Source organism: Petromyzon marinus, chromosome 31, assembly GCF_048934315.1.
Source record: "Petromyzon marinus isolate PM22_M1 ecotype Great Lakes invasive population chromosome 31, UKy_Petmar_22M1.pri1.0, whole genome shotgun sequence".
NCBI classification, from domain to species: Eukaryota; Metazoa; Chordata; class Hyperoartia; order Petromyzontiformes; family Petromyzontidae; genus Petromyzon; species Petromyzon marinus.
Window position 1 is genome coordinate 9,252,090 of NC_133697.1, and position 21,523 is coordinate 9,273,612.

At 48.4% G+C, this 21,523-nt stretch overlaps 1 protein-coding gene across 2 annotated transcripts in view; it reads left to right on the forward strand.

Moving 5' to 3' along the window:
• Window positions 1-391: 391 nt before the first annotated feature.
• Window positions 392-21,523, forward strand: part of LOC116947781 (uncharacterized) — a 29,707-nt gene continuing 8,575 nt past the window's right edge. The window contains exon 1 of one of the 2 annotated variants that reach the window (XM_076071061.1): window positions 392-921. In XM_076071061.1, the coding sequence (XP_075927176.1) occupies window positions 919-921 (3 nt within the window). In that variant the 5' untranslated portion in view covers window positions 392-918. Of the gene's footprint in view, window positions 922-7,849; window positions 18,650-21,523 lie in introns of those variants that run through there. The other variant, XM_076071060.1, reaches the window with a different exon arrangement.

The following is a 21,523-nucleotide window of genomic DNA, read 5'->3' on the forward strand; positions in this document are numbered from 1 at the left end:
TTGCCATTTAATGCGGTACCATTTGAAAGGACAACACTCGATAGGTGTTTTATACACCTGGCCCACATACGTGTTTGTGTGCTGGGTACCCATGAGGATGTTTGAAATTATGTTTTCGAGTCAATTTTAACTTGGGATAACTTAATTGCAGGACAGCTCAGCAGAAAGCCAGGGAAACGCATTTATACGATTGAGCTGTTTTTCTTCATAAGAATAAAGTGGTTTTGTACAAAAAAGCATCCTGAGCAGTTTAAGTTTACCCAGCTCCATATGTGGTTAAACAGCTTGGACTTTACACATGTAAATCAAACAGGATTACGGTGTTATCAAGATGCCAGATTGAGTACGCAGATTTTAAATTTATTTAAACAGTTATTCCTCGGTTACGTATTGTTAATTGAATGCAACGGCGTTCGTTTAACGAGATGGCGCCGATTTTCTTGCACCGTTGCAGTATTGTTGGTGCTTTCGCGCCGGTATCGAATACGAAACGGTTATCGACAATGGACTCCCAACAAAGGCGCGCACACTTCAGACGCGCAAGTGCAAAAAGGCTCTACCTGCGTCGGCGCGAGCCACCTTTACCATATCAATTACCGCGGCGACGACCGGATTGCGCCAGTTTTTTTAATTTAATCTCCAGTACGAGCCCCCGCGACTCGACCTGCTGCGCCCGCCCTTCCAATGCAGCCCGCCTCGCACTTGCGTCACTCCGTGTTGGTTTGGGGCGGTACCCATTCGGCTTGGACGTCATTCGCATAAAAAGGGCTCCGCCAAACCGTGGAAGGGGGCGGTGTTTGTGCTCAGTCGTCTCGCAGCCGCCGTCTCAGCGTTCCATTCAGTGTCCGGCGTTCGCTTTTTTTTAACCCATCTCAGCGCCGTGAGAATCGACCTCTTCCCGATACTCAAGTTGGAGAGATGGTAAGTGGCGTGCGTGATCCAACTGTGGTCATTCTATCGTTTCTAAGTGTGATCGATATCTGTTGCGGTACTAAATATAGCAACACGCCCGCGTCTGCCCAGTGACTTTAAGTTGTAATCAGTCACACGTGCGCGCTGTGTATGCGTGTGTCGCTGTGTATTAAATACGGTACGTAACGCAGCGTGTGAGCACAGGGTTACGCGAGTACTAAGTGCGTCGCGCACTGTAGCCCGAGTGTGCAGTTTGTTGCAGTTACGATCTCTTTGATGGGAAGGAGGTCGAGTCGGTGATGAGTCACTTGCTCCGAGTCCTGGTACGGGTCGCTTTTACCGAACCCCGCCTCTCACTGAATCACCGGCCTCCCCAGGGGCCTTTCCCAACCGTACCCCACCCACCTTTCGCCTGCCCTCCCGATTCTTTGTGACCAAGGTCAACTGCGAACGAAAGTGAATGGGGATTGAATTTTCAGGTAAATCACTTTGCTCACAATAGGTGTCGAGTCTGGGGGGACATGTTCATCGCTTTTGATGGTAGTGGAAGTTCTCCGTATCTACGACGACCTGGTCGGTCTTTCAAATGATAGTTAACCATATTTGGCTTCCATGCACAAGGTAACGGTTCTACTGGTAGGAAACGTAGTGGACTGGAAGCCCAACCGGGATTGATTCACCTGAAGAAGGCCACTTGTGTTGTGGCCGAAACGTCGTGAGAATTTTAGTGTTATTTTATTATTTGATTATTTTAATCTCATTCTACGTGACTTTACCGAAAGAACCAAAGAAAAGGAGGCAGGGGGTTAATTGTGTGTCTGTGGATGTTTGTCCACGTGTATCCGGACACCTGGATATATAACAAATGCGCTCCTAGGGGGCATTACTGGTAGGAAACGTAGTGGACTGGAAGCCCAACCGGGACTATCACAGGAGGTAGGGGATTAATTGTGTATGTCTGTGGATGTCTGTCCACGTGTATCCGGACACTCGGATAAAATGGGAGGGGTGGGGCTGGGTGGAGAGGGGAGGGTGGGGGGGGCTGGATGTGGAGGGGCTAATATGACGATTATGAGACTGTACCCTGGCCAGGGATTCAACTTGGTATTCATGAATGGCAGCCATCCTTCTCTACGTTTGCCCTTCCCCCACACCTCCAATTATCACGATTGGCTTCGTACGATGCGAAAGAAGTTCACCATAAATTACATGACCGTTTTATTTGTAATGCTTTCCAATTGAGGTTAAACACATGAACTGGCTGTTCGTTCATTCGTCTATATGTAAGGGGGTGCACGATAACTACAGAAAGGGTGATCCAATATGAACGAACCTTTTTCCATAATGTTATGCTCTTCAGAACTTTAAACCTGGATAAATTAGTCAGCTGGCCAAAACTGGGAGGCAAACGAGCTTGTAAAGAACTAGAGAAGTATATAGACGATTGTATCGGTTTTCACTTATTTGGCTCGGCTCTATCAAAAATAGACTTGCAGATCCGATGTATTCTTTCGACTGCTAAAATAAATGCCGTCTCCTCCAGGCAATGTGTATTGCGTTCGTTATAACGAAACCCAGGTTTACATAACAGTGACGTAATCGGTTCTGTTCGAGAGAACCCAGGTGGCTTTCAGCAGGACAAGTTAGAGAGTGGCTGGTGGGAAAAAATAACAACGGAATGACATCCAAAGGGGGGGGGGGGGGGTGAACGTGCCCAACAGCTCATTCGCCGTCGAGATAGAGCGATGAGGTAGGCTCGTGTGCAGGTGTTGGGTGAATTATGGCATCAGAGGACCGTGAAGGATTAAGGATTGGCGACAGCTTGGGAAGGCCTTCATCCAGCAGTGGATTTATGGCTGGTTCGTTTTTGACATGAATAAGGTACTACTAGCCCAACCCTGATGGTGACGTCATCGTACATGTAATTTGGTCAGGCAGCTTTGAACTGGTTCCATTGCTTTTTTACATTTAACGATTACACGGCTGAGATTTATAGATCATTTGGGGGTGAGCAGCATAACTTCCAATCATAGGATTCATGATTTCCAATTCGGTCCGGATAAAAATTGGTTCTATCGTAGGCATCATCATTAACACCATCTGCTCAACAACTTTCATTGTTGACTCCGTTGACATTCTCGTTGAAGATTATTTTGTTTTCCAAGGTGGGACCTGAAGAGACCAGAATAATAGTCATTCAAATAATGTACAGAAATGAAGCGAATAGAAAACCAGCAAAAACAAAAGCTGTACTTGATAAATGGAGAATACAAATTACTTGAAAACTGTTTGTAGCACAATTAAGTTACCGAATCATTCGACAGATGTTTGGTTATTGCAGGAATATATAGACAAGGATACGTGTCAAATTAAATTGCAAGTGAAGTTGTATACCATCAGATCAGCTGGGTGCTTATCATTGGATCAATAATCTTTCATTGTTATCATCGGCTCAATATGCATAGTCACTATCGTCATCATGGACTCAATCCATAATTGGCAAGGGCTCAAATAAAAAAAAATCCACCACCGGCATCGTTCTCATCGTTATTTTCCAGAGCTTTGCACCGGACAGCTCCAGATAAAAATTCCGGTATATCAATCTTTAATTAACCGAGCATGAAATGACCCTGTCTTCGATGCGCGCGGCAATTCCTCTTGTCCTTTATTAAATGTCCCCGCGGTGTACAATTGCATATCCCAGGCTGTCGCTGAGCGATGGGGGAAACGCAGTAACACGCAGGGCACGTGCCTTGTAACAGAGTGTTCCGCGGGCAAGGGAACACTGTGTCCTGGCTCCCAGACTGCGTCTCTAGCGTCTACAAATGGGAAAGTTTAAACCTCTAACGGTTTGTACGCTCCGTGGCTCCCAATGTGTGATATTGTACAGAAGGGATCGTACTTTTTCTGCATGTGTAGTAGCAGGTACATGTGCAGGCCCTTGCAATTGCTCGCTCACGCCACTGCTACGCTGGTAAATTATATTTGAAAGAGGTGGGAGAACCCACACTTTACCCCACCACGCGCGAGCTGTCGATCTACTCGCTATTGCAGTGATTATTAAAGTCGTTCAAAACGTCGGCTTTTGCAACCAATATTATCCGGAATAAAGGGTTTTTTTAGGTTAGACCGCGTAAATATTAACGTGTCGTTAAACCTGCCACCACTCGACGCACTCTATTAGTAAGGTTTGTCACGTAAACAAAAACGTGCCAATTAGTTACTTCAGCTCAATTGCAAAAGATTCTCAAATTAGTCTTGACCAGTAGTAACTAGTTTTACCCAATGGCGGAGCCAGGATTTTCAGGTCGGGGGGGGGGGCAACCCCTCCAGCAATGAAAAATGATAAGAGTTGTTACTAAGTAAGGATTTGTCCCTTGCTTTTTATTTGATGCGTGTGCGGCGATGGCGCAGCCATTGGTCGATGGTCGAATTCGAACCGTGTGTGATCGGCATTGCGCTCGCTGAAGGTTTTTGCCTTCAGGGAAGTCGTGTACTGTAGACGCAACTGCGCAGAATTCTGTGAGTCACTTATTACTGCTTTGCCGTTACTTATTGCCAATTATGGACTCGGACTATTGTCCTATCATCTCATAGAGTCCCTGGCATATACTATGCTGCACAGTGGCAGTGGGGGTCGCAAAATGCCGATTTATACTGGTAGAAAACGTAGTGGACTGGAAACCCAACCGGGATGAATTCACAGGAGGCAGGGGATTAATTGTGTATGTCCGTGGATGTCTGTCCACGTGGGAGGGGTGGGGCTGGGTGGAGAGGGGAGGGTAGGGAGGGGCTGGGTGGGGAGGGGAGGGTGGGGAGGGGCTGGGTGGGGGGTGGGAGGGGTGGGGCTGGGTGGGGAGGGGCTGGTCACCTCGTGGTGCCCTTATAAAACTCAACGTGTAACCTACTCACGCCGGCTTGTGCCCGCCCTCACAGTCGGGCATATTTGCGGAATACACCATGCCGCCGTTGACCCTGGCCATTGACCGAGCAACCCAACGTTCCTACCAGCTCCCTCCGCAGGAATGTGTTTACTAATAAGCCCCAATGATCCGATCGAAATTAGGGATTTCGATGGGATCATTGGGGGGGCACGTGCCCCCGCCCCCCCCCCCCCCACTGGCTCCGCCAGTGGTTTACCCAAAACCTCAACATCAAAACAATGGAATGTCCTTGTTGGCACGCGTGTTCTGCAACTCCCGACAGTTGTGTTTGTGAGTTTAATATTTATTCTGCGTTATTTTTAGCCTGATGCAGCTGGTCATTCGTCCCGTCTGACCAACATATCATTGACCACAGAGCTTTGAGTCTCTTTTAAAGCGTACTGGGCGAACGCCGTGGTGGCGTCACCACGGCGCTACCTCCCAACCTATCGTGGCTGGGTGATAAGTACATTCCAGTGACGTTTTCGAAGAGCTGGGTCGTTTTTAAATTGGCACAGATATGGTCAAATCTGCGTACAACTACACACACCAGAAAGTCTACGTGTTCATAATTTGGGCCACCAAAAATGACGGCTTCGAGAGTTGATTGGTTTCATTCATGCGGCAGGGTCTTCTTGAAGTTCCTATATTTATCGGAGTCTTGTGCTAAATGCTTATAAATATACGAGCCCCATCAACATTGGTGAACCGAGTAAGTTGCCTATCTTGAAGCATGACGATGAATCCGATAGAAAGCAGGAACAACCCTGCTTACCGGGCTGGCATCGAGTAGTAGAGATTTTTGGCGTAAGCTATGCCTATCCATAACAATTTTTTATACCCCTGTAAACCTGGGAACAGGTTTAGAACAAAATACGACGCGATGGATGTGGTGCGCACAAAATTATTTCAGGAAAGACGTTTGGGCTGAGATTAGACACTGCGTGCATTTAACGATTTAACCTGACCGAAATTTCAAAGTGTATTTTTCTCTTTAATGAAGTCTAGGTGTGTATCTCGAGGAATTGTTTCATGGCCGCCCTCCTCGTCCCCCAATCACAATCTGTATAGGGGGGGGGGGGGGATCCGATTAGCTTTAAAGCTCTTTTTCACAGATGTCCAGTAGGGGCTGGTCAGTAAGTTAGAACAACAAACGATACGAAAATCGCAGGGGGGTGGAATAATTACACCCCTAATGGATGGATAAATGGCAGGCATCATGAGTGGCTAGACATTCATGGGCACGCTGCCAGACCCACTGCATTCTCAGAACAGAAGTTTGCCTCCGGGCCACGGTGTTTAGTTGTGTAAACTTGTCCTCTACAGACGGTTCAACGCTGGTGAATCTTTACAAAGGCAAAAATCATTGCCCCACAAACATTTATACCATAATATCTCCATGAAAAAAAAAACAGGTTAATTACATGAATACAAACATAAATACCCTTTTCAAATCCACCACTGGATGAGGGCACCCACCACCACACAGGACATGTTATAGATCTCAATTTGCCGTGGCCGGGAAATCGAACCACTCCACTCATCCCGACACTGGCAATGCAAAGAATTGCCTCTTACAAAAGACCCCTTACGTGACATTTATGCAACGGGTACTAAATCCCGTGATTTATGCGTTTTTGAGTTGAGCTTGTGCAGCCTTTTAAATTATTTGTTAATTTACTGCTTTGGTCTTACAAAGTCTGGTTTTCAGCGCTGGCCGTGCCAGGAGTGGTAGGACCGGTCTGGTTCCTCCACTCGCACAACCCCCGCGGCGCCGCGCCTCGATTAGCATGACGCTCGTGCTCGACGCGTGTCTCCGCATTATGATAATTTTTCGCTGATGCTGCAGCTCCTCTCCGGCACAATGTTACGTGTGTGTACGTTGAACTTCTTTTGCACCCTAAGCCACCAACAGTGCAAATCGAAGGTGCGGGGGGGGGGAAGGACAACTAATTGAACGCAACAAAGCAGTTCTAAAGAATTTAGTTCGTCAATCTCGGATTTAAAAGTGCTAAGGGCCGTCCATAAGTGACGTCAGGCACCTAGGGGAGAGGGGGGGGGTCAGACATTTGTCACGAGGGGAGGGGGGGTTGAGAAATGTGACGTCACATCAAAATGCGCAACTTTAAATCTTTAAATATAGACAATACGTTCTACTTAACTTAATAGACTTTTTTTAATAAATGTTTTCTCCTACAACATCAGAGTGCAGCGCCACATTAAATACGCACTACAATTACAACAGTTTAAAGCGATTTGAAGCATGTTTTATTTTTTTTGGGGGGGCAGAGCTTTGTGACGTCATATTTAAGGGGGGGTCTCACTTTTTGTGACGCCGTGTGACGAGGTGGGGGGGGGGTAAAAAATCGTCAAAAATTGCTTGACGTCATTTATGGACGGCCCCGATGTACGGTGAACTTCTTTTGCACCCGAAGTCGCCAACCGTGCAAATCGAAGGTGCGGGGGGAAGGACAACTAATTGAACACAAAGCAGTTCTTAAGAAATTAGTTTGTCAATCTCGATTTAAAAGTGCGTAGCTCCAGTCGCTTGCTCATGTCGGAATGAAGAGCCCATTCCAGACGGCCGCAGAAGCGCACCTGAAAGCGCGCGATGCAGCAGTGACTGGATTCGACGGTTAGCCAGAAGCATCTGAGGATATAGAAATACGTATATGGAGACATTGCTTATTTATTTATTTTGGTATTTAAGACGCACTCCCAACTTTGGCTTAGGGGCCGTCCATAAATGACGTCACACACTTGGGGGGGGGGGGGTGGTCAGACATTTGTGACAATGTGTGACGAGGGGGGGGGTGAGAATGTGACGTCACATCAAAATGCGCAACTTTAAATAAATATAGAATTGTTATAACAACACTAATTGTTATAACAACACTCCTAGCATGTTTTATTTTCAAAATGGAATTTGTTTTTTTTTGGGGGGGGGCAGAGCTTTGTGACGTCATATTTGAGGGGGGGGTCTGACTTTTTATGACGACGGGGGGGGGTCAACAATCGTCCAAAATCGCGTGACGTCATTTATGGACGGCCCCTTACACAGCACAGGAAGGGGGGGGGGGTGCGTCTTATAATCCGGAGAATGGGCGACTCCCCCGTGCGCTCTGACGTGTTGCGCCACGCACTGGTTGGGTCCGCGTGGCTTCCCCGAACGGATTGATGCGGAAATTCTTTCGTGGTTTAAAACTTTCGTGAGCCTTGTTAGGCGATGGTATGTTGGGAGAGGTCTTAAGAATTTGTGTCAAGAATTGCGAATGGCTGCGTGAGTGGGTGTGTGTGTGTTTGCCGAGCAGTAGCATAGTGCGCTAAGAAACCGACCACCTGGTGACGCGAGTTCGATTCCCGCTCACTGTCAATAAAATTACAAATATTATTCTTCCCCCCCCCCCGCCAAGTCAACTCGGCTTTAAATGAGTACAGTACCTAGTGCCGTGTGTACACGTCAGCACCGGGGAGACAAAGGCGGCCTCGTACGGCATTCCGGTCTTCCCAGGGTTGTTCGCCAACGAGCGGGCACACTCCCCCCTCCCCCCCCCCAAACAAAAAACAAGGCCCCGTCGTTCGAGGCTTATTATGCATGGCGGATGCTTTTTGCCTTCGTGTACACGGAGGCCGTTTCTCGGCGCGCGGCTGTCGGGTCTGGCCGGAGCCGCTGCCGATCTGCACGCTCTCCGGGAACATTCCATTCCGTGCCGCTGCATTACATGGACTCTGGACGCGCACGCGCAAACGCTACGGTTGTTCAACGCAAACCGGTAAAACCGGTAACCGTTTCCGCAAATCCCCCGGTGACTGGCTTCTGTACGCCAAGAGGAACCGTTTCGGGTGGAATGTTTGCAACGCGGCGTGCAAAGCGATTGGCACCGCGCGAGAGCGGACAAACCGCACGGCGTCCTGCATGCCGCGAGATGTCGCACTCATTTCTCAGTTACAAGGGTGAAGGCGCAGCCCTGCAATTGCGGTTCTTTTTTTTATTGGCTCACTTCACAGATATTCGTCAGTGTTATCGGGTCGTAAATTACATTCACATATTTTTGGAGTACAAAAAGAAAACACATGCATTTTCCATTTAAAGCTTTCGTGACTGCAAGGATTCATCTTCTTTGGTTCTTTCGGTAAAGTCACGTAGAATGAGAATAAAATAATAAAATAAAACAATAACATTCTCACGACGTTTCGGCCACAACACAAGTGGCCTTCTTCAGGTGAAAGGAACAAACCTGTCGGGACGACAGAGATACAATGAACGCTGCTAAGATTCGCAGCGTCTTTTAAGCTGGTTGAGAGAAGTGAGGCACCTTGACAAAGGGGTTTACATATCAAACAGGAGAATTTAGCATTGAAATAGCTGAGGGATTAGCTTGTGACTGGTCACAGAAGTAGCTATGTTAAAGTCAAAGCCTACACATCCACAGAGGCACGTAGTACAAATCAAACATGAGAATTTAGCATTGAAATAGCTGAGGGATTAGCTTGTGACTGGTCACAGAAGTAGCTATGTTAAAGTCAAAGCCTACACATCCACAGAGGCACCTAGTACAAATCAAACATGATAATTTAGCATTGAAATAGCTGAGGGATTAGCTTGTGACTGGTCACAGAAGTAGCTATGTTAAAGTCAAAACCTACACATCCACAGAGGCACCTAGTGCATGGACGCCAAAGGGGCTTCAACAACTCAACTATCATATAGTAAAAAAACCTAAGTCTAAATTACATCAATATAATAAATGTACTCAATATATTCTTCAATAAGCAGAGCTATTAACAGCAACTGGGTATACACTACACTATATAATGAATACCATATAGTAAACAGATAAAAAACTAAAATATAAACTACCTCAATGTTATCAATAAACTCTATTCTCCAATCAGCTGAGCTACCAACAATAAGTCGTTATATATCACGATGCTATTTGGCGAAAAAATGGGTGGATTCTTACCCTCCACATCAGCACCACGGACCGCTACGAGCCCCATTCAGACGGACGAGTCCATCATGGTCGGAACAGAGGAGAGAAACAGCTGCGAGGCGCTGTTATAATCATGTTATAAACCATACCATTAACCGTGGTGTGAGAAGTATTAAGAGTCAATGCCAGCGAAAGAGCTGCGGTCTGAAGGTCACCATAAAATAATTAATTAAGAACCGAAATGGTTTAAAACATCTTTCCAATGGTTACTAAGCCAGAATCCATCTTTTCGGTTGAAATTGTCTCTGTGCTTGTATATGTGGATAGCCTCATGAACGAATCTCTCATGGTAGCCGGTTGGCTTGCAAATAACCTCCGTCTTGGAGAAGTCAATGTCATGTGAGCCCACTAAATTATAACAGTGATCTGCCACGGCGGAGGAGTTCGTTCTACCGTGTTTCAAGTCTGCTTTATGTTCGCGGATGCGGTCCGAGATATGTCGTTTGGTTTCTCCAATGTAGCTACTACCACAGAGGCACTTTAGTTTGTAAATGCCTGGGTACTGTATGTCTGGAACAGCATCTTTTACAGATGGAATCAGATCACGGATTTTATGTACCTTGTTGAATCGGACCTGGATCTTGTGTTTATTCAGGATTTTGGAGATCTTTTTAGTGACCCCTGCAATGTAGGGTAAGGTGATGGTTTTGAGTGGCTCCACAAGAGGATCCTTCTTCATTACTGGAGTGATGGCTTTGCGGATTGTGTAGTCGGAGTAACCATTAGCCCTGCATTCATATACTGTGCCGTATATGGCCAGACAATGGAATACAAAGACAAATATCCCCCGTGTAGCCTGTAACAGACTGTTGGGGCAAGCACTGTTAGCGAGCACCCATGAAGGCTGGCACGGCACACGAGGGGATGGGTTGCCAGCACCACGCCCGGCCGCCTTTGTCTCCCTTGTGGCGATGTTTACACACGGCACCGGGTACTAATTTGAGACTGAGCCGATCCACGGGAGGCCCAGAACCGGTTTAGATAATCGTCACTGGTGTTGGTGGCCGTGAGCGGAAATCGAACCTGGGTCATGGAGCAGCGCGCAAACTGCTGTGCCACCACTTCCCACAATGCTATGCATATGTAACGACAATAGAGCCTGCATGTGGTGTGAGAGGACTAGTGGCCACGGGAGGTAATGACAGGGAAGTTAGCCTACAGCGCGAATGCACTAGTGGCCACGGGTGGTAATGACAGGGGAGTCAGTTGTGGGTGCGAAGGGACTGGTGGCTACGGGAATGTTCGAGAAGGGAGCGCGGTCAGGTGACTGAGGAGGACGGTGGAGCGAGCATCCAGAGTCAGCGAGAATGATGGAGAAGGGGGACGTGGCCTCGGTTGGTATGGAAGGTAGATGCGCGGGAGACACAGGGCCGTTGCACACACAGTAAGTCGTTGGATTCGTGCACACAACACACGAGCACCCCCATACATTAAAACGGGGCACGTGCATGCACGAACACACATGACAGACAAGATAACTCAACATATCCGTCCAGTAACACTGCTTTAAAATGACAAACATATATTAATAGGCGACGTTTGGCATTTAATAGCAATGCACCTTATGTAATTAGTCCTTAAGTACCCCAAAACGTCGACAGTTGTACACATTTGCTATTTAGGACCACATTGCTATTGAGGAATGTGTGTTACGTTTTACTGCGTGGTTTTTGTGTGTGTGTGCTTGTGCACGCACTTGCCCAACGCAGTATATCATCTGCCACGGCCACGGCCGCCTCTGGTATCTCCGCGCGTGCCTATCATCAAGTGGGGCATGTTTGTTGGAACAGTCCGGGGCACAAGTGGTGCTTCGGCCAGTCAGGTGCCATGGGTTAGTCGACCCAGTGTCACGGGACAGACCCAGCAGGTGCCATGGGTCAGTCGAGCCATGGCACCTTCTGTGTCTGCTGGATCTGTCCCATGACACTCCTGCCAGCGGGCGTGCGACAGTTCACGTTGCCTCAACGTGCACCTAGCCTGGCACAGGCGCCGTGGTGACGTCACCGCCACTGAGTGGCGGTTGTTGTTTGTTCATCTGTACACGCGCCTCTGCTGCCTTAAGTCAACACACGCGCAGTAAAACAAGACGATATATTATTCTTGCCACACGAACTTTAATAGTCATAAATCTCCCAATTTTTTCTTAACAGGTTCCCCAAACACACAAACACTCGCTCGGCCCGTCTGTTTTAACTGCTGGCGTCAGTCTCGCAGATAAAACGTCTTGGTTTACTCTGCTGAGTTATGGTGGTGGTGGCTTGGGGAGGGGGTGATGATGGTATTGCTGGTGGTGATGATAATGGGTGTTGGTGGGGGTGTGTGGAGCGGGAAGTTGTAGCAAGTTAGCGTGCTCGCGATATGAACCCGGCCACCCGAGTTCGATTCCCGCTCACGGCCAACACCTGTGACGATCATTTGAATCGGTCCTGGACCTCCTCCCCGAAGTCGACTCGGCCTCAAATGAGTACCTGGTGCAGTGTATAAACATCGCCGCTGGGAAGACAAAGGCGGTCGGGCGTGGTGCTGGCCACTCACCCCCTAGTCCCTCGTGTACCGTGCCGGCCTTCATTGGTGCTTGCTAACAGCACTTGCCCCAACAGTCTGTTATGGCTATACGGGGAATCTTTGTATTTTGCGCAAACGTGCTCCTGTCCAGTCCTGGGCTGTTTCAGTCAGAGCTGGAATCACAGTGGAGGGGGGAGGGGCATTTTCACGGGAGGGCACCAATATGATCATCATCAGCCGTGGTCAATCCACTACTGGATAAATGCCTCCCCAAACCGCCGCCACCACCTTTCTCAATCCTGCAATTAATAATTCACTCGGCACCTACGCACAATCTGATTTCATCATTCACTCCGACTCGTGGACGTCCTCTTAGTCGTGTTCCATTCCTTGGCTGTCAATCCGTTGCTATCCTTGACCATCGTCCATCATTCCAGCGACACGTCCTTGTCCAAGCCCAATGATTTGCCTAGCAGTTTGAATCATACCATGAACTTGGGAATTCGTATTCCCCAATTCACATGGGTCCCTCTTTCTGCCTCGCACGCGTCTCCCCATCGTGGCAGGCGCGATAAGAGCACTGACGAATGGCTGAAGGGTATTGCGAGGCCAACCTGCGAGTAGCCATTGCCCTTCGGTTTTAGTAGTGGGAACCGTTCCACCGCATGCCACGCATACCTGTGCGTGGGTGACTCGTACAGAAGTGACGTCGCTCAGGCATGCCTGCCACTGCCCTGCCGTTGCATTGTGAAAGAGGAACAGTTCTTCTCTCCCTACCTTCCCCCCAACCCCACTACTCCTCCTCCTCTGTCTCTACACTCGTACACAACTACCAAGACCCCCCCGTGGTCGGCAAGACGCTTGTGACACGACAGCGGTGCGTCGGAGTTCAACTGCAGGTCAGACATCAATTGTCAAAGGTGCAGGATTTGCCCAATGCTGGTGGTTTCCGCGACGCGACACTAAAGTCTCCTTCGCTCAGATGCAAATTAAGTCGTTGTACGCGCCTGATTATTGGTAAACGTGATCCCGTCTGACATTAACAGAGGCGGAGATCTTCAATGGCACCATCGCACTTAGATGTCCTTTCATCAAATAAAAAAAATGAATCAAATACGTAAGGCAATGTCTCCTGTATTTCCACAAAAAAAATATTGAAAGTACTTCTCACGCAATTCATCGCCCCAACGGGCCACAACCTCATTGGCTCAGCACAAGAAAATTCCGGATCGGTCCCGAAAGTGTCCCACTAAACAGTCAGGCCCAACGCCAATCGATACTGGCGAACCTCGACAGATGTAACATGCCAGGGACCCTCCTCCCTTTAAGACGATTTATGTGCCGTGAAGAAGGACCATTTCCTGAAAGGGCATCTTTTATATGATTTAATATATTTAATTTCTTCTATACTTCTTCTTTAAAGGCAGAGCGTTTGACGAATGTGAGTTTATATATATAGTTATTTGTGCTTGTGCACCACTGCAAATGCTGCAGCAGCTTCACATAATTCGTGTAACCTTCATAAGACAGGTCCCTAGTTCGACTCAAGATTGTATATAATGCACATCATCTCAATGCGCCATACAGGACATTTAACTTCCCCCATCAAGTGCAGGTGCAATGCGTGCACGTGTTTTACGTGTGTCCTCGGGGGACGTGGAGGAGCGCGCCGATTGCAATGAATCAGCAGGCACGTGACGACTTAAATGTGCTTTGGAACGCAGAATATTAGTAAACAAGTCAACACAGCAGGAGCCCTGGTGGGTCCTGAGGACTGGAGTTGTTGGAAACTCTGGCATAGGACATTCTATTTATGCTGCGGCTAACCATTCCGTGTTATTTTGTTACACAACATAAAGAATCTTTACAAATGTAACCGATAAACTGCCTTCTTGATGTTTTGAGAACGCATGGTTATTGCTTGGCACGGCTGTGACCGGAGCGAAGTGTGACATTTACACATTGTTATGATGGAGCCCAGACCCATTTAATTCACTTTACAGTCATTAGAATACTCGACCACCACAATAATCGCCAGCACCGCTGGTGTTGCGATCGAAACGTCGTGATTTTTTTATATTTTTTTCTATCTACGTGACTTTACCTAAAGCCCCAAAGAGTATGTTATACAGGTAGATGTGCAGGAAGTCCCTATACACCTTAAACTCTGTCAATCGATCTATCAACCTATATTTTATGTGCCAATATCGCCCTCAAAAAGTGGGCATCAGTGCACATCACAGGGCCATAGAGCAACAAGAATGAAACAAAATCAGTCACGACCTCAGCGGCTAAAGATAGACCGAGTTAAGTAAATTTGGAATGAATTCCCTTTTAGAGGAAGACTCCTTCACCTGGCAAGTAACCTTCATGCAACGTATACGAATCCCGTGATTCTGTGTGCAAGTTGAGCCTGTGCATCTGTTTAATTTATTTGTTCATGTTTTACGGCTCTTGGTTTCTATGCATAGTCTGGGGTTCGCGCTGGCCGGGCCAGGATGAGTGGTCGGGCCGGTCTCATTCCTCAACGCGCGCACCCCCGCGGCTCCTCGCCAACATTAGCATAACGCGCCTCGATTAGCATAACGCGCGTATTCGGCGCGTGTCTCCTACATTGTTAATTGTGCGCAGATGTTGCGGCTCATGTTAGTGCAGTGATGCGTGTGTACATGTGCGTTGCACGTGCGCACGCAACCGTACGTCGCAAACCAACCGTGCTGATCGCAGTTGCGGATGATAGTGATTGCAGCGGTGGTAATTGTGGTTAAGTAATGTTGATAGCTGTTGCGGTGGAAATGGTCGGTCATGGTTGTGATGAGGAGTAATGGTGATGATCGTTGATGGTAATGGTGGTGGTAATAGTTGTGAATAACGGCGATGGTGATGGTTGTGGGGGGTAAATGGGGGTGATGAAGGCGATCGTTGTGGTTGCGAGTTGTTGTGGCAATGATGGTTATTATATCGGGAAGTGGGAATACATTTTGGGAATTCCGGCTCTGCTCTGTTCAGAGTTTAGAGTATTTGGCTGCTATAAATTTCCACGTGATAAGCCACTTCGTTGAGCTATCATTCGTGGCCAGGTCACTTCTAAAAAAGAGCTACATAGCTCAGTGGGCCTTACCTGGTCAAATAAAACATTGTTTAGTTTAGTTCTTAGGGGGGTTCTCCGCTGATCAATATACGAGCGGGGGCGGTTGGGGTGGTGCAGTGGGGACTGGAAGATGGTGTGCGTGGAGGGTTGGGGAGGCGATTAGCATGAGAGGCGTGGTGTGGGGTGCCCAGCGAGAGATAGCAGCTCGTTTGCAACACGACAGACTGGTTTTACAAAAAAAACAATGGGGTTTTACATATAAACTAAAGAATAAATAACCAGATTAGAGTCCGTCTTGACGTTACTTTATTCCATTGGCCTTTTTGGAGGCTGGAATCAATGTCCTTGGAACCTGTGTCCAGTTTTCCCGTGTTGACCAATGTAATTGGAAATGATTGTTCCCAGAGTCTCATATGGGACGTCTAACATGTTAAAACGTGATGGGCAAAGACATACCTTCGTCTCAAATTGTAATATATATGTTTACGACAATAACTCCCCACGGCAGCGCACACATAATGGATAATCGTACTGTATTAGAAAAAAACAAAGTTTAGCTGGCTGGCGGGTGGGACGGACGGACGGTCGGTCACGTCCAAAAGACGTTCAGGTTGCTCGTTGTAATGATGTACGTTGAACTTCTTTCGCACCGTACGTAGCCAACCGTGCTAACGTCACGTGCGGGGAATTAAAATATAGACTTAAGACAAATTTAAAGCTTGGTAAATTACATCGAGTTGGTTACTATGTTACATAAGTTAAAGTTGTACTGCCCCCGCCCCTCCGATTATCACGGTTGGCTACATACGGTGATATTTAAACCGGTCACCGTACATACATACCCATTCAGCCAACCCGCACTGACCACAGTGTGGTGAAGTATTGTCAGTGGTTTTGCGAGCTGTACACATGCGCTACACACGTTGCATTGTGTCCGTATGTTCAGTAGTGTATGTGTGATGTGCTGGATGCTGTAACGTGGCGGCCTGCCTAGATGCGAGCTCACAGCAGCACTTGACCCCAAGAGTCTGTAGGGCTACATGGGGGGGTCGTTATCTTTATTGTGTTTGTGTGGTCTGTACGGCCTCTATCTGAACGTCTATGACTGTTGTTTGTTTGCTTCTCTGTATGCATGTGTTGTTGTTTGTTGTTGTGTTTCTGTTGTGGGTGAGCGGTAATGTAGCGGTCAGCTCGCTGCGCTACGAACTCGTCGACCGGAGTTCGATTCCCGCTCAGGGCCAAGACCAGTGACGATTAACTGAACCGGTCCAGGTCCTCTCCTAGGTCGACTCAGCCATAACTTAATACTCGGTGCGATGTGTAAACAATCGCCACTGGGGAGACAAAGGCGGCCGGGCGTGGTGTTGGCCACCCACCCCCTCGTGTGCCATGCCGGCCTTCATAGGTGCTGACTCGCCAACAACACTTGCCCCAACGGTCTGTTCAGGCTATACGGGGGGACCTTTTTCATTGTTTTTGTTGTTATTGTGTTCCTGTTATTGCCGTGCCACTCTACCTGTGACTGAACCGCCCGGAATGCGACCGCTGTCGTCAGAATTGGGAAGCCACGTAAAGTTAGAGCCTGGCCAGTGCTAGGATGGATACCACCACCATGCATCACCACACATTGTGTTAGAAGCTGTTGCTGCTGCTGATATGGGGCTGCGCGTGGCGAGTGGGAGAGGGCACTGACCAACGCGGGTGAAGTATGGTCAAATACACCCCACGACCCGTAACAGTGTGAGGATGCCCCCACCTATTAGGGGATTTCACATGCCGTGCCACTGAATGGTTGCGAGAATGTTTGTCTCTGTGAGTGATGGGCACCAACTGTGTCTGTGTGAGTGTATGTCTATGTGTGAGTGAGGTTATGTCTGTGTGAGTGAGTGTCTGTGTGTGACTGAGTGTATGTCTGTGTGAGTGTCTGTGTGAGTGTCTGTGTGAGTGTCTGTGTGTGTGTGAGTGTATGTCTATGTGTGAGTGAGTGTATGTCATTGTCTGTGTGAGTGTATGTCTATGTGTGAGTGAGTGTATGTCTATGTGTGTGTGAGTGTATGTCTATGTTGTGACTGAGTGTATGTCTATGTGTGAGTGAGTGTATGTCTATGTGTGAGTGAGTGTATGTCTATGTGTGACTGAGTGTATGTCTGTGTGAGTGTGTGTCTGTCTGTGTGAGTGTATGTCTATGTGTGAGTGAGTGTCTGTCAGTGTGAGTGTATGTCTATGTGAGTGTGGGTGTGTGTCTGTCTGTGTGAGTGAGTGTACGTCTGTGTGAGTGTGTGTCTATGTGTGAGTGAGTTTATGTCTGTGTGTGACTGAGTGTATGTCTATGTGTGAGTGAGTTTATGTCTGTGTGAGTGTCTGTCTGTGTGAGTGTCTGTGTGGGTGTCTGTGTGAGTGTCGAGACACACACCCACGCCACTGCTCTAGCAGTGACGCATCCGTGACGAGCGCTTCCCGCTCGTGATGCTGCCGGTAGCTGGGTCAGTGACGCGCTACCACATGGGTGATGGGGGGGGGGCTATGGGAGAGGAAGATGATGATGGTGGTGATGATGATGGTGGTGGTGGTGGTGTTGATGGTGAGCGGTAAGCCTAACGGTCATCACGCCACGCTACGAACCCGGCGTCCCGAGTTCGATTCCCGCTCACGGCCAACACCGGTGACCATTATCTGAACCTGGTCGTGGGTTCCCCCTATGGTCGACTCGGCCTCAAATGGTGCGGTGCGTAAAAACATCGCCACTGGGGAGACAAAGGCGGCCGGGCGTGGTGTTGGCTCCCCCTCGTGTGACACAGCTTCGGCCTGCATATGTGCTACACGCTAGCAGCACTTGCCCCAACACTCAGTTACAGCCTACACGGGGGATCTTTGTCTTTGCTGCTGGTGATGTTGGTGTTGGTGGTGATTGTGTCTCTGGGGGGTGCATGGGAGGAGCTGGGAGGCTGAGCGAGGTGGGTGGGTGGATGGGTGGGAGGGAGGAGGAGGTCGCGTGCCGCGTGTGCCGGGGAGGGCAATGTCCCGATAGCACTCGGGGCCGGGTGTTTAACCGGGGAGGACGCACGTCACTGGCCACTCGGTCGCCCCGGGATTCCCCCCACCACCACCACCACATCACCATCCCCGCCCGGCCGGCTTGGCGTGAAGCTCGCCTCGAGCTCCTTCGGCAGAAGCGACGACCCTCGGCGCCGACGCGGCTGCCGCACAGACTTGCGAACACGCAGGTAACCCGGGACTTCATATCTACTCACACCAGGAACACACACACACATGTTTGTGTGTGTGTGTGTGTTCCTGGTGGGCCTCGTAGGTGCTTGGGTTCATAGGTATACTGGGACTCGGAGGTTGGGCGAGACTCATAGGGACTTGAGATTCGTAGAAACTTGGGACTCATCGGTACATGGAACTTGTGGGTACTTGAGACTCCTAGGTTGCTCAGACTCGTAGGCACTTGGGACTTGTGGGTTACATGGTGCTCAAGTACTTAAGACTCCTAGGGACTTGGGACTCGTAGGTACTGTGGACTCGTAGGTACTTCAGACTCGTAGGTGCTTGGGACTCATGGGCACAAGGGACTCAAGTACTTGAGACTCATAGGCACTTGGGATTGACAGGTAATTGAGGCTCAGATGTACTTTAGACTTAAACGTACTTTAGAGCCTGGTACTTGGAACCCACGGGTGCCGAGTGCCTCGAAGAGAACTCCGGCTCAAATGTACCAGCGACTCGGTGTATATAACGGAGACTCATCGCGGAGCGAGCGTGATACTCATTGTGCTTTACAGTACGCGTGGTGCTCGGTACGACAAACGAGGCAATAGAGACTTACTTTGTTTTGGCCGCTTGCCAACTCAAAGCGTGACGATCGAATGGGGGTTGGGGGGGGGACTTTGGAAACTTTCCTGGCCGAGTGAGTGGGTGACGATCTCCAGGGAGAGGAGGGGGGCGGTGTTGGTGGTGTTGGAGGGGGGGGGGTACTATATTGGGGGGCTGCCTAAGGAGGAGGAGGAGGGGGAGCTTCGAACATAGGCGGCGAGAGGCGCCCCAGATCAAGGGACACGTTCGGACCGCACGGTGCTGGAGGTCAGTGTGGGGGGGGGGGGGGGGGAGGAGGTCAAAGTATCGAGGTATATTTATTTAATCCGAAAACCGGGCGCAACTCTTTCTTTTATATTCTTTGGGTCTTTCGGTAAAGTCACGTAGATAGGTTCAAAGAAAAGAACAACAATTTACATTTATCTTTCTTCGAACCAATCTACGTGACTTTACCGAAAGACCCAAAGACCCAAAGAATATGAATGACAGCAGTCACGAAAGCTTTAAGTCAAAATTTTTACTCTTTGTTACCCCCCGTACCCCCATCGGAAAAGTTAGAAGGTTATCGCCGGTGGGGGGGGGAGGGGTGTACGAGAGAGTTCCACGGTATTTTGTTGTTTTGAAACAAATCAATCGAGGCCACTGCCGAAGAGTGACCCCGCGCGACTCGCGCCCGTCAAGGGGGGGTCGCCAAACTCGCCACCGCCCGCGATTGATTGACAGGCCCTCTTGTTGTTGTTGTTGTTGCTGCTGCTGCAAAGGGTCTACGTGTGCGTGGCACGTCGTATGTGCAGCAGCAGCAGTCCTTCAATCCACTGCCGGATGGACGGGGTTATCTCTTGATTTGACCATACTTCACCGCGCCGGTCGGTAGGCCCGTCACGCCGAGGTATGCGGGCGGCGAGTGTTATTTTGTTCAACGTGACCGGCGTGGTGAAGTATGGTCAAGTCAACCCTCGCGCCAATCGAGATGAAGGTTCGGCTGCTGTGTGTGTGTTTATGCTGTTTCTCTCCGTTACGCATTGCGCGTTTTACTGTTATACTATTTGTTTTATAGTTTACTGTTTGCTGTGTTGTTTGTTATTGCAAGGTTGTGTTATGCTGTCCGTGTTGTGCTGTGTGTTTATGCTGTATCCGTGTTGTGCCATTTGCTGTGTGTGTTATGCTGTGTGTTGCAGTGTCTTTGTATTATACTGCTGTTGTAGAGCATGTGTGTTCATACTATGTTTGTTGTGTACGTGTGTTTGGTATGGGCTTTATGCCTGTTTTATGTTTTGTCTGTATGTGTGTTGCTTGTGCATGTGTGGTGTGACTTGTGTTGTGTATGCTGTGTGAAGTTGCGTGAAGTGCGTGTGTGCCTTGTATGCTGTGTGTTAGGGTGCATGATGCTGTGTGAATATAGTGTAGGCATGCGTATGTTATGCTGTGTACTGTGTTATTTGTGTCATTCTGTGTTACGCTCTGTGTTTGATTATGTGTTTATTGTCCTGTGTTATGTTACTTGTGTTATGCCGTGTGTTAAGTCTATGGAATTCAATGTATACATATGGGTCACTGTAACTTATTTATGCGGGTCTGTAGATTGGCCACTGTATGAGTCTCTTGTAAGTGTGTGGATCTGTTTGTCTGTGGGTGTCGTTTTGTGTGGATATATGTGCAAGTCTATATGGGTCTTCTAGTCTGGGTATCTGGGTCTTTCTTTCTAAGTATGTGGATTCTCTGCGAATCGATGGGTTTATTTATTTAAGGCTACGGTCAGTCTGGGTACTGTGTGTAAGTCTCTGGGTGTAAAGTCTACAATTCTCATTTGTAAGGATGTCTGGTTTAATCTTTGGCCGTGACTTTTTAAACCCAGGCCTACCTTTAACAATTTACATGTCGTTCTCAGTGGGTTAACTGACTGTAACTGAAGCTCTAATCTCTGTCTGTCTGCACCATCTGTATCTGTTACAACGGTGGATATTTGGCTTGACATTTGCTCGGTATTGCAGAGAGAAAACCCCGTTTTGAAATAACAAGGAAGTTCACTGCAATTGCAGCTGTAAATCATTCATCCAGGAGGCGCTTATGCTTGTAGATTCGCTTATTATAACCCAAGAACATTTGCATCTTAAAAGTCTGCTGATGGGACTCGGAATATCAAAAATAGCGGCCGGGTGTTTACTGCTTCAATCAAATACTGCTGTGGAAATATTTGGACCAGAGGGCACGTATGCTGATAGACTAAACAAACATGATTTCGATATTACTTTAAACCAAGGAACCTATGTTTGATACTTTCT